Source organism: Mauremys mutica, chromosome 26, assembly GCF_020497125.1.
Source record: "Mauremys mutica isolate MM-2020 ecotype Southern chromosome 26, ASM2049712v1, whole genome shotgun sequence".
In the NCBI taxonomy this organism is placed as follows: Eukaryota; Metazoa; Chordata; order Testudines; family Geoemydidae; genus Mauremys; species Mauremys mutica.
In genome coordinates, this window is record NC_059097.1 from 15,638,823 (window position 1) to 15,661,751 (window position 22,929).

Consider the following 22,929-nt stretch of genomic DNA (forward strand, 5'->3'; position numbering starts at 1 on the left):
AGGGATTTCATAGAGACATAGAAAATGACAGCAGACACTTTTCCATAGTCACAATGTGAGAGGCAGAGTGGGAGGGAGGGAGGGAGGGGGCGTCTGTACGGTATTTCCCCGCATTCAGGCTCCCGGCTGGAGCAGTAACAGCCCCGCAGCACTTGTACAGGATCGAGAGGAGCCGCGGTGTCTGGGCTTTGACAGTCTGGGAATTGGGCTGCCGGTGCCTCTAAGCCCCAGCCCCAGGAACCCGCCCCCTGCTCCGGGGCTGACACGCGGCAGAACTGAAAACAGCCTCTGCCCCCCCCACAACCCCGACACCCCCAGATCTGCGAGCGCAGCAGGTGGCTCATCCCGAGGGGCCACTGTCCCCCCCACCCCTTCCCTAAACGGGGGTTTTGTCCCCGCACAGGGTCTGGCAGCGTCTCCCCCCCCCGGCTTAACCCCGGCTCCCACCCCCCACCCCCGATTTTTCCCCTTCAGCCTCTCTCCTGCCGCTGCCTACAGCAGTTTGACCCCCCCTGGCCAGTCAATTTCTGTCCCCCGCTCAGACCCTGGCAGCCCCCGCGCTGCGATTTGCCCCCCCCTTGAGCCTTTTAAACGCCCCCAAAGAGCAGGCAGCAAATCGTGAGTAGCAGTGAGGGCAGAGAGAGGGCAGTGGCAACAGCGGAGGTTACTGGGCATGCTCAGTTCGGCCGCGCATGCTCAGTGCAGCCAAAGTAGCGAATCGGGAGCGGTTCATGTTTCTGTCGTTACACCGGCCGTTAGGGCCATTGGAGCGCGGCGCGCGGGGGGGGGGGGGGGAGCCGGGGGAGGAGTCACGTGACGGGTCCGGCCGTTAGGGCCGTTGGAGCGCGGCGCGCGGGGGGGGGAGCCGGAGGAGGTGTCATGTGACGGGTCCGGCCGCTGGAGCGCGGCGCGCGGGGGCGGGGAGCCGGAGGAGGAGTCACGTGACGGGTCCGGCCGTTAGGGCCGTTGGAGCACGCCGCGCGGGGGGGGGCTGTGAGGCGGCGCTGCCCCCTGTTGGGGGCGGGGTTCTCCACAGCCCCGCCCCTTATTCCCCCACCCTCCCCCTGCTCCGGGCCCCTCCTGCCGCTCCCGGCCCCGCCCCGCTCCGGCCGCGGGCAGCGCGGGGCCCCCCCGGGCAGGGGGCGAACCAGGCCCGGCTCCTCCCCCCCGGCTGGAGCGGGGCCTGCCTCTCCCTCTCCCGCGGGGCCTGCGCTGGGGGCGGGGCCCGACATTAGCCCCGCCCTGCCCGGGGGGAGGGGCAGCGCCTGGGCCGGAGTCTGCGGGGACCGAGCTCAGAGACCCCAGCGTGGGGGGGGAGACGGGACCGGGAAGGGGAGAGATGGGGGGAGACGGGACCGGGAAGGGGGGAGATGGAGGGGGGGATTCCCAGCCCCGGGACCTGCCCCCCCCCACCGGCTGCAGCGACTCTGGGCCGATGGTCCCGTCCCGGGGAACAAGGCGCAGGAGGAGGCAAAGCCGGATCCGTGGGACAGGGCCCAGCCGCGGGGGCTCCTCGCCGCGGAGACCTGCCCTGACATTACGTCCACACGGCGATTAACCCCCCCCGCCCAGGGCACCTGTCTCCAGCCCGGGGCAGCTGGCTCAGGCGTGTGGGGCGGGGGCTGCAGGGCTGTACAATGACACTGCAGCCAGACGGGCTGAGCCCAGCCGCTGAGCCCCACGGCGGGGGAGGGTTTCCGAACCCGGCGGGAACACAAGTCTCTGCCCCCCAGCTTTGAGCCCCACGGGGGCGTTAGCTCCAGGAGCCCAAGTCCGATGACCCAGGCCAGCCCTGCTGCCATCTTTGTCCCGGGAGAGATGGACTCTGCGGGGACGTCTCCATTGCACGGTCAGCCCAGGTGTGCGCAGAGCAGCCCCCTAGTCACCACTGTCCTCAGGATGACACGGTTTGTACAAAGTCTGCCTGGTGAGGTAGCAGTTCCAAAGCCGTGATCTGTTGAACATTAATATCTTGTTGGATGCCGTGTGCTCGCCGTGTTTGGGACGTGAGGAAGTTTTGCTCTGTGTCCGTTACTGAACTATGTTACCAGGTTGGGAAATGCCCACAACCAGCCTTTCCTGTGCCACAATGGAGGAGCCAGACTCGCTGCTGGGCCATTCAAGGGATCCACACTCCCAAGGACTATCCCAGGAGCCGTGTACAATGCAGCCCGGAGACAATGGACACTGCCTGACTCACATCCTAGCAAAGCAGCTTCCTAGCAAGTTGGGAGAAACTCTGAAAGCGGGGAAGAGACATCATGACCTGGCCTCTCTCCCCCACAACTCGATACTGGAGCACAAAGACTGAAGTGAAATAATTCAGAAATCAGAAGAGAATAATAATAATCCATTCAAATCAAAGTCCCCAAACAGACTAGTATTGGTTTCAGAGTAGCAGCCGTGTTAGTCTGTATCCGCAAAAAGAACAGGAATACTTGTGGCACCTTAAAGACTAACAAATTTATTTTAGCATGAGCTTTCGTGAGCTGCAGCTCACTTCTTCGGATGCATAGAATGGAACACACAGACAGGAGATATTTATACATACAGAGAACATGAAAAGGTGGAAGTATGCATGCCAACAGGAAAAGTCTAATCAACTGAGATGAGCTATCATCAGCAGGAAGAAAAAAAAACCTTTTGAAGTGATAATTAAGATGGCCCATAGAAGGTGTGAGGAGAACTTAACATAGGGAAATAGATTCAATTAGTGTAATGACCCAACCATTCCCAGTCTCTGTTTAGGCCAGAGTTAATTGTATCTAATTTGCATATTAATTTGAGTTCAGCAGTTTCTCTTTGGAGTCTGTTTTTGAAGTTTTTTTGTTGCAAAATTGCCACCTTCAAGTCTGTCACTGAGTGGTTAGAGAGGTTGAAGTGTTCTCCCACTGGTTTTTGAATGTTATGATTCCTGATGTCAGATTTGTGTCCATTTATTCTTTTGCGTAGAGACTGTCCGGTTTGGCCAATGCACATGGCAGAGGGGCATTGCTGGCACATGATGGCATATATCACGTTGGTAGATGTGCAGGTGTACGAGCCGCTGATGGTGTGTCTGATGTGATTAGGTCCTATGATGGTGTCACTTGAATGGATATGTGGACAGAGCTGGCATTGGGCTTTGTTGCAAGGATAGGTTCCTGGGTTAGTGTTTATGTTGTATGGTGTCTGGTTGCTGGTGAGTATTTGCTTCAGGTTGGGAGGCTGTCTATAAGCGAGGACCTGGCCTGCCTCCCAAGCTCTGTGAGAGTGAGGGATCATCTTTAAGGATAGGTTGTAGATCTTTGATGATGCGCTGGAGAGGTTTTAGTTGGGGGCTGTAGGTGATGGCTAGTGGCGTTCTGTTATTCTCTTTTTTAGGCCTGTCCTGTAGTAGGTGGCTTCTGGGTACTCTTCTGGCTCTGTCAATCTGTTTTTTCACTTCAGCAGGTGGCTATTGTAGTTTTAAGAATGCTTGATAGAGATCTTGTAGGTGTTTATCTCTGTCTGAGGGATTGGAGCAAATACGGTTGTATCTTAGAGCTTGGCTGTAGACAATGGATCGTGTGGTGTGTCCGGGATGGAAGCTGGAGGCATGTAAGTAAGTATAGCGGTCAGTGGGTTTCCGGTATAGGGTGGTATTTATGTGACCATCGCTTATTAGCACAGTAGTGTCTAGGAAATGGACCGCTTGTGTGGATTGGTCTAGGCTGAGGTTGATGGTGGGATGGAAATTGTTAAAATCACGGTGGAATTCCTCGAGGGCTTCTTTTCCATGGGTCCAGATGATGAAGATGTCATCAATATAGCGCAAGTAGAGTAGGGGCGTTAGGGAATGAGAGCTGAGGAAGCGTTGTTCTAAGTCAGCCATAAAGATGTTGGCATACTGAGGGGCCATGCGGGTACCCATAGCAGTGCCACTGACTTGAAGATGTATATTGTCCCCAAATGTGAAATAGTTGTGGGTGAGGACAAAGTCACAAAGTTCAGCCACCAGGTTAGCCGTGATATTATCGGGGATACTGTTCCTGATGGCTTGTAGTCCATCTTCGTGTGGAATGTTAGTGTAGAGGGCTTCCACATCCATAGTGGCCAGAACGGTGTTTTCTGGAAGATCACCGATGGATTGTAGTTTCCTCAGGAAGTCAGTGGTGTCTCGAAGATAGCTGGGAGTGCTGGTAGCATAGGGCCTGAGGAGAGAGTCCTCAGTATTGGTTTTTCAGCAGAACATTTTCAGTTTGGGGGATTTTGTTTTCCCAGTCAGACCTTGCCAAGGGAAGCAGAGAGAAAATGTTTGAGTTGCCTCCTTCAGAACAGCTTGGCCTAGACACTCTCGCCGTGGGTCACTGTCGTGGCCTTGCTGAGGACGGGGGCATTTTAATAATTTGTGGAGGTCCCGGGGTGTTTGGGGGAGATGAGGAGGATGTTACCTTTTGAGATAAAAACTAAAAAATCCAGGACTAGCAAATTCTTTTAGAAATCTGGTGTTTAGACCTTGTATTTTAAGCAGCGGGGTTCTGAGTTCCTGGGATGGTTTTTGTTGGCAGGAAGCAACATGCTTTGGTCTGTGATTGTACCAAAGAGGGAAGAGGGTTGTTTGTAAAGGAAGAGAGAAGACTGAAGGTCTCCGATGAGGATGGGATTTGAACCCACGCGTGCAGAGCACAATGGATGAGCAGCATCACCGTAACCACTCGGCCACCTCATCGGAGCTGTCAGGGAAGGGACGGGAGGAGAAACCCAAGGCCGGCAGAGGTAGGGCCAATAAGGAGTTTTTAAATACTAAGCGGAAGCAGGGTCTGAGTGAGCTCCCCCCTCACATCTAGTGAGGAGCTGGGGGAAGACGTCAGGAACAGACCGTGTTTGCACAGACCCCCCTGCTCCGCCCAGCTCCGCAGCAGGGTGGGGCGGCTGTGCCAAACGCAGCAGTTTTGGCTGGTGGTGGGTTACAAATCACACGTGTGCAATGAAATGTTGTTCTCCTGCCTGGACGAGTCAAGGGCGAGAGAACAGGCCTGGCCCGTCCTGCTGGAGGGGGGGGGGGGGGAGACCTTTTACTGAGCCGCATAGAAGTGATGGGGGGGGGCCCAGGCAAGGAGGTGCTGAGGGAGCCCGGCCCAGGCAGGCCCCTCCGCTCCCGCGCTGATCCCCCACCGACCCCAGCGGTGACGCTGGCTCAGCCCAGGCAAGGCAAATCGCCCCCGCCCAGCAGGCTGGTGAGTGTGGCTGGGGGCAGGCAGGGTGGGGGGAGTGGGTCTCGGGGTGGTGCTGGGCAGTGGGGGTCTGTGGGGCTCTCCTGGGCCCCAGGGGGAATGAGAAGAGCCCAGGTCCCCCCCCCCGCAGCGTTATTTGCTTCCCTGCAGAAAGTGAAGGAGAAACAGGGGTGTGTGATGGGGCGAGGGGTGGGGGCCACATCGGGTGCAAGGTCACATGCCAGGTCCCCCCTCCCCCCATGTCTGTGAGCCCAGAGTTGCTGTGCAGCCCGGCTGGAAAAAGGAGGTGCTGCTCCGCTCCCTGGACTCTGCAGCTGGCCACGAGCTCCTGGGTCCCAGTGCTGGTTGAGCTCCCTTCTGTGTGCTGGGAGCCAGCCTTCATTTTGTACAACAGCGAGTTGTGGGGCAGGGCTGGGGTGACCAGATCATGTCCCCATTTTATAGGACAGGCCTGGTTTTTGGGTCTTTTTCTTATCTAGGCTCCTGTTACCCCCCACCCCCGTCCCGATTTTTCACACTTGCTGTCTGGTCACCCTAGGCAGGGGGTCAGGGGGAAAGAGGCAATGGGGAGAGAAGGGGGTGGGATGGGGAGGAGATGGAGCAGTGGGGAAGGGGCAGAGGATGGGGAGAGAAGAGGATGGGGAAGCAGGGGCAGGGGGAAGAGGCAGTTTGGGAAGGAAGGGGGTGGGATGCGGAGGAGATGGGGTGGTGGGGAAGAGGCAGGGGATGGGGTAGAGAAGAGGATGGGGAAGCAGGGGCAGGGGGAAAGAGGCAATGGGGAGAGAAGGGGGTGGGATGCGGAGGAGATGGGGTGGTGGGGAAGGGGCATGGGATGGGGGAGAGAGCTGGGGGGTTGAATGGGTCATAGGGGTTAAGGGGGAGCCTGTCGGGGTCCAGGGGTGTGGAGAGGGGTTGGGGCAGGCAGGGAGTAGGGGGAGCTGGATGGGTCGGGAGTTCTGGGGGTCCTGGCGGGGAGCGGTTGGATAGGTGTGGGAGTCCCAGGGGTCTGTCTGGGGGCGGGGGTCTGGATAAGGGTTGGGGCAGTCAGGGGACAAGTAGGGGGTAGGATCCTAGGGGGGCAGTTAGGGTGGGGGGGTCTCCGGAGGGGGCAGTCAGGGGACAAGGAGCAGGGAGGCTTAGATGGGGTGGGGTCCTGGGGGCCAGTTAGGGGCAGGGTCCCAGGAGGGGGCAGTCAGGGGACGAGGAGCAGGGGGGTTGGGGATTCTGAGGGGGGCAGTCAGGGAGTGGGAAGTGGGAGGGAGTGGATCGGGCAGGGCTCCCTGGTTGCACACCCTAATGAAATGTGCTGTTCACGCCTATCTGAACCGTGGTAAGCAGGGGAGTGGTGTGGAGGGTCCCCGGGGACACGGAGGAGCTGAAGTCCCTCAGAGTTAGGGGAACTAGGCAATGCGCAGTGACAGGGTTCACCCCCTGCACAGATGGGGCTGAGGGAATCAGCATCGACTGGGGGCTGAGGGCTGGGATGGGGCTGCATGGGCAGTAGAACGGGAGGCAGGTTGGGATCGAGGAACCCGGGGAACATTTCAGTCCTTAACAACACAAAACAGAGAAACGCTCCCGAATCTCTCCCAGGGAATTACCATTTCTGTGCAGAAAGCTAAAGGTTGTAACAGAAAGGAGTGAAACCAAATGGCCAGACGATGGCGCCAGCAGCCTAGGAACGAAAAGCCCCAGGATTTGTGTGTGCGCCTGGGCTCTGGAAAGGGATTTGGTTCCACTCACTGCATTGCTGTGGCTGGGAACATCCCAGGAATGAGCCAGGTCAGTGACCATGACACCGGGTGTGAGGAGGCTTTAATCTGATTCCAACAGAATAATGTTTTCACACCTGAGTTACTAGCGGCAGCTTCCCAAGGGCGGTTCCAGCTGGTTCCTCCCAGAGACGGGTGGTCGGGGAACAGGGAATCTCTCTGGCTCCCACGGTCAGTTCTCCAGGCTTTCTCCCTCCCTCCCCTACACTATCACAGGCCCCCACTAGTAATGAACTAATGGATATAAACTGGCCATCAACAAGCTTAACCTTGAAATTAGGTGAAGGTTTCTAACCACCAGAGGAGTGAAGTTCTGGAACAGCCTCCCAAGGGGAGCAGTGGGGCAAAACCCCAAACTGGCTTCAAGACTGAGCTTGATATGTTTATGGACGGGGTGGTATGATGGGACTGCCTGTAACGGCATGGGGCCGATCTGTGACTGCTAGCAGCAAATCTCTCCAGCGGCCGGAGATGGGACAATAGGTGGGGAGGGCTCGGAGTTACTGCAGCGAATTCTTTCCCAGGTGTCTGCCTGGTGCGCCTTGTCCGCATGCTCAGGGTCTAGCTGGTCACCCTATTTGGGGTTGGGAAGGAGTTTATCCCAAGGGGAGATTAGCAGCGACCCTGGGGGGGTTCACTGTCCTCTGCAGCATGGGGCAGGGGTCACTTGCAGTGTAAATGGTGGATTCTCTGTAACTTCACAGCTTTAATCCATGATTTCAGGACATCAGTAACTCAAGCAGAGGTTAGGGGTCTATTACAGGAGTGGGTGGGTGGGGTCCTTTGGCCTGCAAGGTGCAGGAGATCGGACCAGATGATCATGATGGTCCCTTCTGCCCTTAAAGGCTCTGAGTCCAAAATGGAGAGGGAGGTAAAGGAAACATTTAAAAAAATAAACCAAACATTGTAATGCCAGGATGACTCCAGCAGCTCACTGTATAGTCCCGCCCCTTTCTTCCTGCACTGGGTGTTGAATGACCTGCTGGGATGTGGGACATTCATTCTCCCGTTCCACTGATAAACTGATACAACGGGACTGAAATTAAACCAATTCCCAGCCAAGAAAGGGGCACAGCCCTGCATTGGCCGGGAATCAAACCCAGATCAACTGCTTGGAAGGCAGCTCTGCTCACCACTATACCACCAATGCATCTGGGAGCAGAGTTTCTCCCAGGTGCCACTTATGCCAAGGGACTCACCCCCACAGAGCTCAGCAGCTGGCCAGACAGGCTGGAGGCAGCCTGTGAGCAGAGACAAGTTCCCAGAGTAACTGATAGATGGGGACATGCAGGGCCGGCTCCAGGCACCAGCGAAGGAAGCAGCTGCTTGGGGCGGCCAATGAAAAGGGGCGGCAGGTCCGGGTCTTCGGTGGCAGGTCTCTCAGTCCCACTCTTCCCCTCTGAGCTGTCGGCGAAGAGGAAGAGAGGGACCGAAGGACCCGCCGCCAAATTACCGCCGAAGAATGAAGCAGCACGTTTTAGCTGCTGTTGAAGTGCTGCCAATCGGCTTTATTTTTTTCCCCCGGTTCCCTACTTGGGGCTGCAAAAAAGTCGGAGCCGGCCCTGGGGACATGAGCTCTACATCCCAGCCTGCAGTAGCTCCAACCCCATCTCTGCCCCCAGAGAAGGGAAATGAAAATCGCTGACCATAATGACAAATTTCACCCTGTTGTCAGATGCCACTGGTGTGGTGCTCTGCTCTTGTTCGCTGTTGATAACAGTCGGCTGCATGTGTGCTGCCCCGGCTCTGCAGATCGCTGGCACAGCAGAGCCAGAGAGAACCCCCAATGACCACAGACTCTGATAAGGGATGAAGGCACCTGGCCAGGTTTATTGTCAAACGAAGCACGGTAATAGTTCCCCGCAGACTCAACAGGACATACTACAAGTATGTGCCCCCGACAATGGACCAGCTCAGTCAGTGGCAGGACTCTCAACTCCCCCCTAGGCCAGACAAAGACACTGCCCCACGGATGCATTCGTATACACCGGTACAAACAAGTTTCGCATCATTGAGTGCACTGAGGTACAGCCCCTCTATGCATTAGGGTGTTGCCTTTCTCCTGGTGCTGAATGGTTCGAACAAATAAGTCTATCCATCATTGTATTGTTCTTTCATATTGTCTATTTAGCATCTATCCATTGTATTGTTCTTTCATATTACCTATCCATCATATTGTCCTTTCATACTGTCTTTAGGCTGGGTCTGCCTGTTCCTTGTTATCTGTGCGGGTGCCGTCCTGGCCTAGATTCATCTTATTAGTGCTTACGTGCTCTTGCCAACTTCTGTGAGCAGGGCCTGCCCCTGGCTCGCAGCCTCCTTTGCTTTATATTAGCAATGTCTTGAGCATTACTTCAGTTCAGGCCTCTGATACCGAGGGTTTACGTCTCAGAGCCTCATCTTACTGCAGCATCAACGGAGGTGCTGACCACAGTGAAACGCCACTTTGGGGCTCAGGAAACAAGCACCGAGTGGCGGGATCACATCGTGATGCACATCTGGGATGATGAGCAGTGGCTGCAGAGCTTTTGGATGTGGAAAGCCACAGTCATGGGACTGTGTGATGAGCTCGCCCCAGCCCTGCAGTGCAAGGTCACGAGAATGAGAGCTGCCCTGCCATTGGAGAAGCACGTGGCAATTGCACTGTGGAATCTGGCTACTCCAGACTCCTACCGATCGTGGTTAACCAGTTCGGAGTGGGAAAGTCGACTGTTGGACACGTTTACAAGTGTGCAGAGCCATTAATTGCATCCTGCTCTGAAAGACTGAGCCTCTGGGAAACGTGCATGACACTGTGGATGGCTTTGCACAAATGGGCTTCCCTAACTGCGGAGGGGGATAGATGGCACGCACATTCCAATCCTGGCACCTGATTACCTAGCCACCGAGTACATGAATCACAAGGGGTATTTTTCTATGGTTTTCCAGGCACTTGTGGATGACCGTGTGCATTTGGCGGACATTAACACAGACTGAGCCGGAAAGGGGCATGACACACGCATCTTTCAGAACACTGGTCTATTCAGGAAGCTGAAAGCAGGGACTTTCTTCCTGGAGCAGAAGATCACTGTAGGGGAAGTCAAAATGCCCATTGTGATCCTGGAAAGCCCCGCCTACCCCTTAATGCCGTGGCTTATGAAGCCATACACAGGGCATCTTGACAGCAGCAAGGAGCGGTTCAACAACAGGCTGAGCGAGTGCAGAATGACTGTCGTGTGCTTTTGGCCATTTCAAGGCCCGCTGGCGCTGCCTAGATGGAAGGCTGGACCTGGCCCATGGCAATATCCCTATGCTAATAGCCATGTGCTGTACACCCCAGAATATTTGTGAAGGGAACAGTGAGAGCTTCACTCAGGGCTGGACGGCTGGAGGCTGAATTTGAACATCCAGAGACCAGGGCTATAAGAGGGGCAAAGTGTGGGGCCATACGGCTCAGGGATGGCTCGAGGCAGCAATTTGAAGCTAAAAGCCACTAATATTTGGTGCTATGCCCAGGAGCGCAGTGCTTGGAATGCTAGGAGGTGATTGTGACTGGTGCAGATGATGCACTATAAGGGTTTAAGAGAATTGCGTGTTTCTTTGCAAAGCTGTGTTTGCTTTCAACCCAAAACTATGATTTTATTAAAAGCAACCACCGGAGGAGAGAAAAAAACACCACATCAGCACTGTGGGGGTGGGGGAAGGGAGACTCCCGGGATGGTTAAAGATTTGTGTATGTCTAGGTATCATATGCAACCTTAGACTCTGGAGTGCAGTGCAGCAGGTGCTGTACTTCAGCCGGCATAAACTACAGTGGGACGGGTGTAGAGTGCACTGGGCGTTGGCAGGGCTGGACTGTGATGGGGCAGGAGTGGAATGCAGCGGGTACAGACTGGATCCAGGAGGTTGATAAGCGTGTGCTGGCGGTGGCTGGGGGGTGAATGGGAAAGAGTTTTGCGACAGCGGCTGCAGGGGAGGGTGGTCGCGGAGCTGCTTGGTGTGCAGTGCTAGTAGCGCCTGCAGCATGCCCGCTTGGCACTCCATCAAGTTTAAAAGCCGCTCCATGGCTTCATTCCAGCGCACCGAGTTCTCCTTTCGGTCCCTCTTCTCGCTGTCCGACCCCTCCTTCAGTTCTTGTTTTTCAGCCGCAGAGTGCGTCATGACCTCATGCAGAAAGTTCTCTTTAGTTCTTTAGGGCCGCTTGTTAATTCTGCGCAGCCGTTCAGCCAGTGATAACCAAGAGGGAGGCTGGGATCCCAAGATCATCTCCGTGCAGCCAAAACGCAGCATTTTACAGAAGCAGTATTGTTTGCAGCACACAGACCACTGATGTAGTGATTTAAAGACAGCCACTATTCACATACCTGTCACTAACTGGCTAAACCCAGGCAAGCACACGTGAGCCACAAGCCCCCCAAAATGGTAACAGCGGGAGCAGGGGAAACTACTGTTCCAGGACCCTACTGTACACTGGGCATGTGGCTCTTGGGGAGAAACAGCACCCTAGAGGGGGCCTTATCATCATTCCTCTGCCCACATTTCCCACAGGCTGTGTTCATTATGGAAGATCTCGCTGCTGAGAGCGAGCAGGGACTCAAGGGAGGGTTTCTCCAAGACTGCAGCTTCCCCCCGGCCGTTATGTGGGTCGCCTGTGTGCAGCAATGGTCCCCACCGCCCCTCCCGCGACAGCAGAGTAGTGCAGGAAAGTTACCCTTAATGGGGCAAGAAACACAGCAGCTCTGCCAAAGAACCTGCGGCAGCGGATTGCCATGTATCTCGACAAGAGTTTCATGGACATCTCTGGCGCAGATTCCCCTGAAGCGAGGGAGTCAATCATCACCCCGTTCCGCCGCCCAGACTGGGCATGTGGTGGTACGCACATCATACAGACACAAGCCTGCTTTCTGCAACCCTCCTGCCCCCACGAGCTCACCTCAGTGAGTCCCAAAATCCAAGTCACTTACCAGGGGCCTCCTCTCCTGTTTATGCTTCGCCAAGCTCAGATACCTGTGACTGGCTACCTGCCTCCGGGGTAGAGAAGAACTCCTGGCTGCATGCGTCTCTGACCTCCGACACCTCCTCTGCCTCCGGGTCTCCCTCTGGCGGCCTCCGCCTCCACATCCTCATCCAAGATTTCCTCCTCCTGCCTCGGTCCACTCTCGACTGGCACGTGAGCCACCGAAGTATCCACAGTGGCCTTCGTCCTGGAGGTGGGGTCACCACCGAGTCGCGCATCCAGCTCTTTGTAGAACAGGGAGCTTATGGGTGCAGCACCGGAGCGGTGGTTTGCCTCCCATGCCATGGAGTAGGCGTTCCACAGCTCCTTCACTTTGACCCTGCCTTGCAGCGTGTCCCGGTCGTGGCCCCTTTCCGTCATGCATCGTGAAATCTGTGCATACGTATCATAATTTCTAAGGCTGGAGCACAGCTGGGACTGGACAGTGTAGCCTGATTTGAGGTGTGTTAGTAGTGTTGATTTAATGTATTGACAATTCAATTTTATTTAATTAATTTTAATTGATAATAATAATAATTATTATGGATATTAATTAGTGTGGGTTTAGGCTTGCCAATGTGTTTGATTAGAAGATAAAGTTTGTTTTGAATTAGGCTTTACAGAGTTTATAAAAGGACCTTTGGGGGTAGGACAGGAAGCTCACACTCCGACAGGTATAGTTATAAAGACTTTTTATTAAACTCAATGAAATAATAGGTAAATGGTAAAACAGTTAGAATTACAAAATTATAATTGTATCACAGTTATTCAAGATATCTATATAGATGGTAATACACGATTATGTGCTGCAAAGCTTTGGTTAATACTCACACCCTGTTTTGATGACCTGGTGTTGAAAGATATCGGATCCCACCTTTGGTGGTGCCTCTGGCAGAGGAAACTACTGTCACACCTCTGACGAGGAAGCTAATGCAAAAGCTGTTAAAGCTGTTTACGTTCTAACTATGCAAATAAGCATATTAATCCTTAGACAGCAACAGCCTCCTCTCCCCAAATGCTGATGAGGTCCAGCAGCTCAACACTGCTCCAAGCGGGGGATCGCCTAGTACATTAAAAAACCAAACCAAACCGAAAAACCAACGCAGAAAAGCTCCCATCACACATCCATCACCATTGTAGATTTTGACATCTCCTGCCTCATGTGACATCTTTATCAAGATAAATTCCATTTGAAATAGAAATAATTACAGTCTATCCTGGGTCTCTATTCTCACACATGCTATTTCTCTCACCTATTCCCCCACTCTAATTCCTTTGGAGTGAGGGTTTAATTTCAGGATTAGCCTCCATTTCCTGTATAGTAGGAGGGGGCAGGGAGAGAACGAGAAGAAAACCTGAATTATATTGTAACACTGAAAGTTATCACGTAATCAGCCTCTTCCGTGATACTAATTAACTTCATGTTTAATATCATTGTCACTGGTACCAACTTATTCAACAATTACAACATATAAGCCCACAGGCAGTTTTCTCATAATTCTCATTTCCACCCAGTGAGCTTTGTGTGAAGACACATTCTACAATAACCTAGGAGCAACTCCATTTCTGTGAGTTCATTTCTCCCTGGGGCTTCTCCCAGAAGTGTGGGTGGAAGGGGTCTCGCACGACGTGGGAAGGCTGCATCATGAGAAAAACCACCTGTGCTCCATTTTCACACTTTCTAATCCTTCAAAGTAGCAGCAGGAGGAGAAGTGATACAAATGCATTAGACGCTAGAGCAAAACGAAGAGACAAAACCACAGACTCTGGACTCCACATTCATGTATCCTGCAGTCTGAACTTGGAATCGGATACATTCCCTCATTGGCTACCATCATTTGCCCAGCATTGAAGTGCTTCTTGTCCAACAAAGTAGCCAGATTGGGACCCGCGGGCATGGAATGGCTCTGAAGCAATCAGCTGTTTCTCTCTGTGCTTCATGAAACTTTGGATCCAAATGGTAAAAGACAGTTGTGCCCAATTTAATCATGGCGTCCTTCAGGACTGTGACCAATGCCACTTAATTAGGGAGCAGGTTCTAAAGATAGTTTACCTGGGCCACAGGTCACCGCAGCTTCCATCTCTGGGGTGAAAATCAACCACCAGTACCTGCAACTCCTACCTGAGTTCCTGTCACACCTTTGACGTTACTTGGAGTAATTTGACACTTCTCTTGTGTAGAATTCTTCAGCAACCGCACAACAGATCAGTAGCGATAGTGAGGTACAACTCCCCCAACTATGATCTTTTATGTCTTTAATCTGGTGCCACAAATTTAAATTAGGGACTAAATTCAGATGCGGCTTAGAATCCCTGTAAAACACCAAATGTCAGGTCTCTATCAAAAATAGGTATCTTTCTGCAGCTATATCACATTCAACAGGGATTTCATTTTCTACACATTTGCAGCATCTCCCAGGGGGGAGCTGAAGGGAAATGTCACTTCCATTTTCCCATCCTTGCCTAGACAGGGATTGCATTTCCCAAATAATAGGCAACATGCAGCTGATTAGGAAGGAGCGACCTCCGGCAGGGCCTGGGCCACAACTGCTTTGGGAGCCCAATGCCTGGGCATTTTGCTTAGTTCCAAGTCATTTACTAGAGAATCCTCTTCCCAGCCCTTTAGAAAAAATATTGACCTAACCAACTGAACAACAGGGGGACTGGGAGGGTGATGGGGAATAAGGGAATCCCTCTGACTTACCCTATCTTCCTCTGCTGTTACAGAGGGTGACATGACATTTTCCCCTAGCCCTGCCCTGTTCCTGCTCTTCGTTATAGTTCAGTATATTTTAAGTGATGAAAATGGTAGTAACAATATCTGCTCTGCAGCACAACCTGAAGCAACAGCAGAGCAACTGGGACTGAAACAATTGGTTTCCAAAGGGGGAACTTGATGACTAACAATTGCTTTGAAATGGGGGAACAGTATAACCGTGATGCTCACGGTTTGTTTAGGTCAGGTCACGGGGAAAGCTAATGCCAACCCCTGCACCTGGGCTGCCTCTGCTCTACAACTATAATTGTCTTTTTACCCCAAGATCACTAACTTGAGCAGCCAACGCCATGTGCAGCCCTAGTGGATGTCAGGCACAGGTAGTTTTTGCCTCAGTGTAGCTTGTTGGGAATCAAACCTCTCCCCCACCTGGAGCTGATGAACATTCCTGGCTGGAGGGACACACACTCCTGTGACTCAAAAGGAAAACAGTTGATAGAAAAGATCACAGGACTGACCCCAAAGAAGGTGAGCTGCAAAAGGCAGAAGCAGGCAACTCATCTGGTGGAGCTGAGAGACCACAGTGAAGATGGTGCACAGATCACTATGTGGGAATTAGCAAATGTGATTTTTTTAAAAATCTTTTCCCAGCCCTAATCAAGGCATTTTTAACAGTTCTACAAAGTGGATTTTGCCATGTCTAATAAGGTGTGAGCTCCTTTTGAAGCTTTTCCCGCACTCAGAGCATGTGTAGGGCGTCTCTCCTGTGTGGATTCTACGATGTACGAGAAGCTCTGAGCTCTGATTGAAGCTTTTCCCACACTCAGAGCATCCATAAGGTTTCTCACCCGTATGGATTCTGCAATGTGTCCTCAGGGTAGAGCTGTGATTAAAGCTTTTCCTGCACTCAGAGCACGTGTAGGGCTTCTCCCCAGTGTGGAGTCTCTGATGTCTGATAAGGTTTGAACGCTGACTAAAGCTTTTCCCGCACTCAGCGCACGTGTAGGGCGTCTCTCCTGTGTGGCGTCTCTGATGTGAGATAAGGTCTGAACGGTGACTAAAGCTTTTCCCGCACTCAGCGCATGTGTAGGGCGTCTCTCCTGTGTGGAGTCTCTGATGTGAGATAAGGTCTGAACGGTGACTAAAGCTTTTCCCGCACTCAGCGCATCCATAAGGTTTCTCACCCGTGTGGATTCTCCGATGTTTGCTCAGGGTAGAGCTCCGATTAAAGCTTTTCCCGCACTCAGAGCACGTGTAGGGCTTCTCTCCTGTGTGGATTCTCTGATGTGTGATAAGGTGTGAACGCCGACTGAAGCTTTTCCCGCACTCAGAGCATCCATAAGGTTTCTCACCCGTGTGGATTCTCCCATGTACGCTCAGGGTAGAGCTCCGATTAAAGCTTTTCCCGCACTCAGAGCATGTGTAGGGCTTCTCTCCTGTGTGGGTTCTCTGATGCATGATAAGGTGTGAGCTGCAACTGAAGCTTTTCCCACACTCAGCGCATGTGTAGGGCATCTCTCCTGTGTGGAGTCTTTGATGTTCAATAAGGTCTGAACGCTGACTAAAGCTCTTCCCACACTCATGGCATGTGTAGCGTCTCCCTTCGAAGCGGATTCTGTCGCAGGTTATAAGGTCTGAGTGGCTACTGAAGTTTTCATCTGGCATCTGCTGCGTCTCACAGGCTTTGGCTTTTTCTCGGAGTGCACAACTCCTGGAAACATTCCCTTTGGATCTTCCTGATAACGTTCCATGTGGTTCTACTTGCTGAGCATCTTTCTGCTGGGGTTTCTCCTTCTCATTCTCACTCACCATCGCATCACCTGATGGGAGACAGAGAGAATCCAGACACAGGTCACTCCCTGTGCTGGAAAGAAAGGAAATCTCAGAGAGAGAGGAATGGAAAAAGGGATGAACAAACCACAATATGTGTGGGAGAGATCAAACCTATCAGGTGCTGATTTTCCCCAAACCCTTCCCCAGAGGAAAGAGGAAGGGATCAGTTTTGGTCCACATCTCACCAGAACACTCAAGGGAAAGCGAGATCGGGGAGGGATCTGCTGCAAGTTGTCAGTCAGGGTAGGAGGGAAGCCATGCGTGACATCTGCCATAATGATTCCACATCTGCAGGGAACAATCCTAAGCTTGGAGAGCTCACAGGGTCTTTGTAGGGCATCCCAAATGTTTCCTGCATTCCCAAACAGTTGTTGAGTTGGTTTAACCAATTTCTCACCTGTGAAGGCAGCTCTCGGGAGCACTTCTTTCTCAGAGCCCTGGAAGTCCGGGACCCATGGCTCTTCCCCTCGTTCCAGCTGCGAGATCACATCAGGTTTGGAAATTGGAAACCCTACTCCAGGCAAAGAAAACAAGGGAGGTCAGTGGAATTTGTGGGATACTCGTCACAAAGAATATTCCATGGTTGTAATCCCAGCTCATTTTTAAGCAGTAAAATACCAAGGCCAGCTTCCTTGGCTCCAAGTGGCAGAAGAGTTAGTATTATTATTATAAATCATCCTCTCTGGCAATAAATCCCTTATCAATGGTTGTGGTTGTGAAACCCTCCTTTCTGTATTGTTTTATCTTCATGGTCACCGCTTTTACCTTGTTAATCAGTCTGGTTCTCTAATTGTTTCTATCTGCTGTAAAATTCATGTTGCTAGGTGTGAGTAAATTACGTAGTGGGATATAATTGGTTAGAGAATTATGTTACGATATGTTAAAATTGTCAAGTATCAGGGGGTAGCCGTGTTAGTCTGTATCCACAAAAACAACAAGAAATCTGGTGGCATCCAGGTGTAGAGAAATCTCTGTATTAACTATCTCTATAAATCTTTATGACGTTGCATTGTGTTATTTTGTATTAAGTATCTTTCTGTCTTAAGTATCTTTATGACATTGCATCTTGCATGATGTTATTTTGTATTTTATGTGACTTGGCATTGTGCCTCTCTATTTTCATACAACTTTGTATTAGATCCCTATATAGAAAATTGGTAGGAAACTTTGTATCAAATGTTATAGCCCCTAAGAATAGTATAGTTAAAGTAAAAGAAACATGTGCCTTTTGGCTAGAAGTAGAATAAGATCTTCCCCCCCACTCTGTACCCAATTGCCCTATTGACTGAATGAGGTGTGAATGAGTGAGGCTTGGAAGACACCCACCTCCAGACAGCGACACAGTTGCAGAGGGAATGGGAGCCAGAGCCAAGGACAATACAACTTGTCAAGTGGGCCCAACAAAGAAGCGCAGACATATTGACGGCCTCAGGGATTAGAAGCCAGCACCTTCTTTAGAAAACACCCTCTTTGAGCAGCACTGGGACAACACCCAGAGAAAAGCAGCACAAAGACCAACGGACACAGACCAATGGACACAGACCCAGATTTTGAATCTGGTCTAGATTTGCATAAGAGGGAAGCTGCTATAAATGTGAGGTGTCTTGCAGAAGGACCCTGGGTCTCGTCTTGTCACCATCGGAGCATCGATCCGGATCGGCAGAAGCCCGGCTCCACCCCTCCCCCATCTAACTCACCTGGCCGGTGCAGTTAACTAGTCAACTAGTTGGTAACAACAGCAAGACGGAGTGTGTTTGTGTGTGTGTGTGTGTGTGTGTGTGTGTGTGTGAATGCATGACTGTGAGATATCTCATATGCATATCGTAGAGTATTAACTGATACCTGTATTACTAATAAATGTGGCATTTTGCCTTAATCCCCCTGAAAAGATCCTGTATAGTACTTTGAGTACAACAAGTACATTACGTAGTGGGATATAATTGGTTAGAGAATTATGTTACGATATGTTAGAATTGTCAAGTATCGGAGGTAGCCGTGTCAGTCTGTATCCACAAAAACATCAAGGAGTCTGGTGGCACCTTAAAGACTAACAGATTTATTTGGGTATAAGCTTTCGTGGGTAAAACAACCTCACTTCTTCAGGTGCATGGAGTGAAAGTTACACATGCAGGCATTATATACTGACACATGAGGAGGAGGGAGTTACCTCACAAGTGGAGAACCAGTGTTGACAGGGCCAATTCAATCAGGGTGGATGTAGTCCACTCCCAATAATAGATGAGGAGGTGTCAATTCCAAGAGAGGCGAAGCTGCTTCTGTAAGGAGCCAGCCACTCCCAGTCCCTATTGAAGCCCAGATTAATGGTGTTAAATTTGAAAATGAATTTTAGTTCTGCTGTTTCTCTTCGAAGGCTGTTTCTGAAGTTTTTTTGTTCAAGAATAGTGACTTTGAAATCTGTTATAGAATGACCAGGGAGATTGAGGTGTTCACCTACTGGCTTGTGTATGTTACCATTCCTGATGTCCAATTTGTGTCCATTTATTCTTTTACCTAGAGACTGTCCGGTTTGGCCAATGCACATGGCAGAGGGGCACTGCTGGCACATGATGCCATCTATCACATTAGTAGACGTGCAGGTGAATGAGCCCTTGATGGTGTGGCTGATGTGGTTGGGTCTCTGATGGTGTCGCTAGAGTAGATCTGGGGACAGAGTAGGCAACGAGGTTTGCTACAGGGACTGGTTCCTGGGTTGGTGTTTCTGTGGTGTGGTGTGTAGTTGCTGGTGAGTATTTGCTTCAGGTTCGGGGGCTGTCTGTAAGCGAGGACCTGGCCTGCCTCCCAAGGTCTGTGAGAGTGAGGGATCGTTTTCCAGGATAGCTTGTAGATCGTTGATAATGCACTGGAGAGGGGCTGTATGTGATGGCCAGTGGTGTTGTATTAGGTGGAGGCTTTGTGGGAGGTGTGGGAATTACCTGAATAGGCCTAAAGAGACAATCCCAGGTCAGATATTTCGCACCCTCATTTTGAGAGATTAACGAGGAACCACAAGCGGGTGCAATAACGCCACAGGATTCTGAAAAAAGGAAGTCTGGGGCAGGCTCTAGCAATTAGGTTGCTATGCAGTATCTCAGCAGTTGGATGCATTCATATATTAGAATGATTAATAAATCAGTGATGCAAATCATGAGTATTGAGGCTTGATGCTCAATTATGGACTTCCCAAAGGCCAGATATGGTTTAGGGCAGCTATTGACATTATTGTAATCAGAGCGAAGGAGCAGATGTGGTATATCGCCATCCTATTACCTTAAGAAACCAGAGAAAATACCTCTCCTAGTGACCAGTTTTTAATTTTGTCAGGTCCCTGGGACAGAGTAAACTGAAGCAGGGCCTCCCTTCTGATGGGCTCCCTTGCGCCTCGATCTTTGTTTCCATTGGTGTCCATAGCTTGTAAGTCCGCACACTGCAAGCCCCTCTTTACTATACTTCTCTGACTCTAATCGTTACGTGTATTGAGCCTTGCCTATGATTTCAACTATAAATCAAGTTTCTGTGGGTTTCACCCAATTTCATCTCCTCCAGTAACGGTGAGTAGCCATGTACCAGGGCGAGCTGCACCCCAACACGTCATCTTATCGGTGTAAACACTGTCCAGGCTACACCACCAGCCTGTGACATCGTCAACAAAGTGCCCATGTGTGCCTGGGAAGGGGCCCTGCTCTGGGAGGGAGGATGCAGCAAGGACTCAGGGTCGGTGGCCTGGGTCGCTGTGCACAGAGATGGGGAGGTTATACGGGGGGGGGGGTAATGAGTGGGAGAGGGAGGTCAAGAGTTAAAATAATAATATTTGGGGGGGGGGAATGTATAATGAAGTGAAACTGAACAGAAATAAAACTGGAGTGGAGGCTCTAAAGCAACAAGGCTTGGGCAGGGATTCGGGGTTAAAGGTCTGGGATCTCCCGCAGCTCTAGATCCCCAAACCTCTCCTCCCTCCCACTGACCCACCCAGGCCACTTCCTGGGTGCCCTTCCCCCACACTCCCCTCCCCTTCTTCCCATTACTCTCAGCCGGCACCACCTCCCGGCACCTTGGGAGCTTCTTGTGTTCCCTCCTCGTCTCTCACAACCTCCTCCCTCCCTGCTGCTTCTTAGCTCTAACCCTGCACACACCCTCCCCATGTCCTGGCACCCCAGAATTAGCTACTCCCCCCTTCTCCTCCCCTCCCATGGCTCTGTTCTCCCTTCACCCGTGGGGTCCTGAATGGGAACATTATTCGCTCTCCTATCGAAAGAGGAGCTCATCTGACTGTCACACAAGCCAGGCATGAGTCACACACCTATTCACTCAATTTAGAATTCTACAGGCGGCATATTTTCCTCTTACACTGAGGAAAAGGCATGAAAGCTACAGTGATTAATGTAGTTATTAATGCATCCAATAAGGATACATTCAATGCAGTTTTTAAATGACTGATGGCACCAAAAAGGCACATGTCCAAAAATTATACTAGTGGGTGGGAGATGAGGCATCCGATGAAGTGGGTATTCACCCACGAAAGCTCATGCTGCAAAATGTCTGTTAGTCTATAAGGTGCCACAGGATTCTTTGCTGCTTTTATGATGAATAAAGGTATAAAGTTATTACTGCTCAGGTTCTTCAGAGACCCCACAGCTTCTAATAACCCAGGGGACAGGACTCCTTACCCAGCGAGGTCACATTCTCGTAGTTCTCCTGCATGACATCCCTGTAGAGGGCTCTCTGAGCGGGGTCCAGCAGAGCCCCCTCTCCCCTGGTGAAATACACAGCCACCTCCTCGAAGGTCACCGGCCCCTGAAAGAGCAAGAGTCCAACAGTCAGGACCTGCTGCCCCACTCACAGCCCCACTATTCACGGAACAGCAGCACCAGGTAAATGGAGGCTCCGGGAGGCCCATGTTAACAGAGTCCCACCCCACCTTGCCTAGAACAGCCAGGAGCCATCAGAGGGTAGAAAGAGAGAATCTTTGTGTCTCCCAGCTGACAGACGGATGCAGGGTCGTCACATTTATCACATACCCACTAGCCAGAGCTTGTTACAGGAGATGGGGCTGTCTCTGGACCCTGCTGGTGGCTCCCTGGTAGAAATCCCAACACTCTCCAAATAAAATATATGGAAGAAAGGGGAAGTCAATAGTAAAGACTAGAAGTTAGAAGGTCAGAATTGTAGAAAATTGGTAAGGGAAGGTATCTAGGGTGACCAGATCACAAGCCTGCAATATCGCGACACATTGGGGTGCCATCAGCCCCGCCAATAGTCCAACCTCCACTCCTCCCAGGCTCCCCCCTACTCTGCCCCAGGCTCCACTCCCCCGTTCAGTCCTCCCCCCCCCGCCCCACTGTGCCTTTCCTCATCCCCCAGCCTGCTGCTGGCTTGCTGCGTCCCTCCTCAGTCCCCACCCACCCATCTCCTCTTCACCCCCCCGCCCGCCACTCTCCTTTTCACCCCCCCGCCACTCACCGATGGTGCCCACTTCCCGTCTGCCGGGTGGGTGCTCATCTGCCCCAGCACGACTCTCACCCCCCCTCATTCCACCCCCTCCCCCCGAGTGCCCACCCCTGCCCTGCCTCCTCTCCGCCTCCTCCCCCGAGCGTGCTGCATCCCTGCTCCTCCCCCTCCCTCCCGGAAAGTCCAACCCACGCCAAACAGCTGTTAGGCAGCGGGAAGTACTGGGAGGGAGGGGGAGGAGTGGGGACGCGGCCTGCTGGGGGAGGGAGAAGGAGGCAAGGACTGGGGAACTCGCCGCCTCCTTATCTGATTATTGGGACAATTGGTGTCCCGATCATACATCAATCGGGACGCGGGACAAAGGGTTAAATATCGGGACATCTGGTCACCCTAAAGCTATCAGAAATCAATGATCAATCAATGAAAATAAGAGGGAAGTTTTTAAAAGTATATTAAGTACAAAATTAATCCTAACAATGGTAGTGGTAAATTACTAGATGGAAATGGCAGAATTATCAAAAATAATGCAGAAGAGGTAAAAGTGTTCAATAAATGTTTCTCTCCTGGATTTGGAGAAAAACAGATGAAGTAACTCATAACATAAGGTGTTGACGACGACACTTTCCATTCCAACATTAACTCATGAGGACGTTAAACAGCAGCTATTAAAGTTAGACGTGTTTAAATCAGCGGGTCCAGATAACAAGAGTTTTCAAAGACCCGGTGGAGGAGCGTGGTGGACTGTTAATGCTGATTTTAATTAGGACTTGGAACGCTGGGGAAATTCCATAAGACAAGAATAAAGCTAATGCTGTGCCAATATTTAAAAAGTGTAAAAGAGGTGACCCCGCTAATTACAAGAGTGCAGCAGCCGATACTGGATTTCATTAATAAAGAATTTAAGGAGGGTGATATAATTAGTGCCCATTAACAAAGGTTTAGACACAACAGATTCTGTCAAACTAACTGGATATCCTTACTGGGTGAGATCAA

At 51.6% G+C, this 22,929-nt stretch overlaps 1 protein-coding gene and 1 non-coding gene across 2 annotated transcripts in view; both read right to left on the reverse strand.

The window, feature by feature from the left end:
* LOC123356631 overlaps nucleotides 1-22,929 on the reverse strand; it is an 871,996-nt gene that overhangs the window by 755,626 nt on the left and 93,441 nt on the right. The window contains 1 exon segment of the mRNA XM_044999988.1: nucleotides 15,357-16,208. Coding sequence (XP_044855923.1) covers nucleotides 15,357-16,208 — 852 coding nt within the window.
* On the reverse strand, nucleotides 8,046-8,117 carry TRNAG-UCC. The gene has a single exon. It is a non-coding gene; the product is annotated as a tRNA-Gly (tRNA).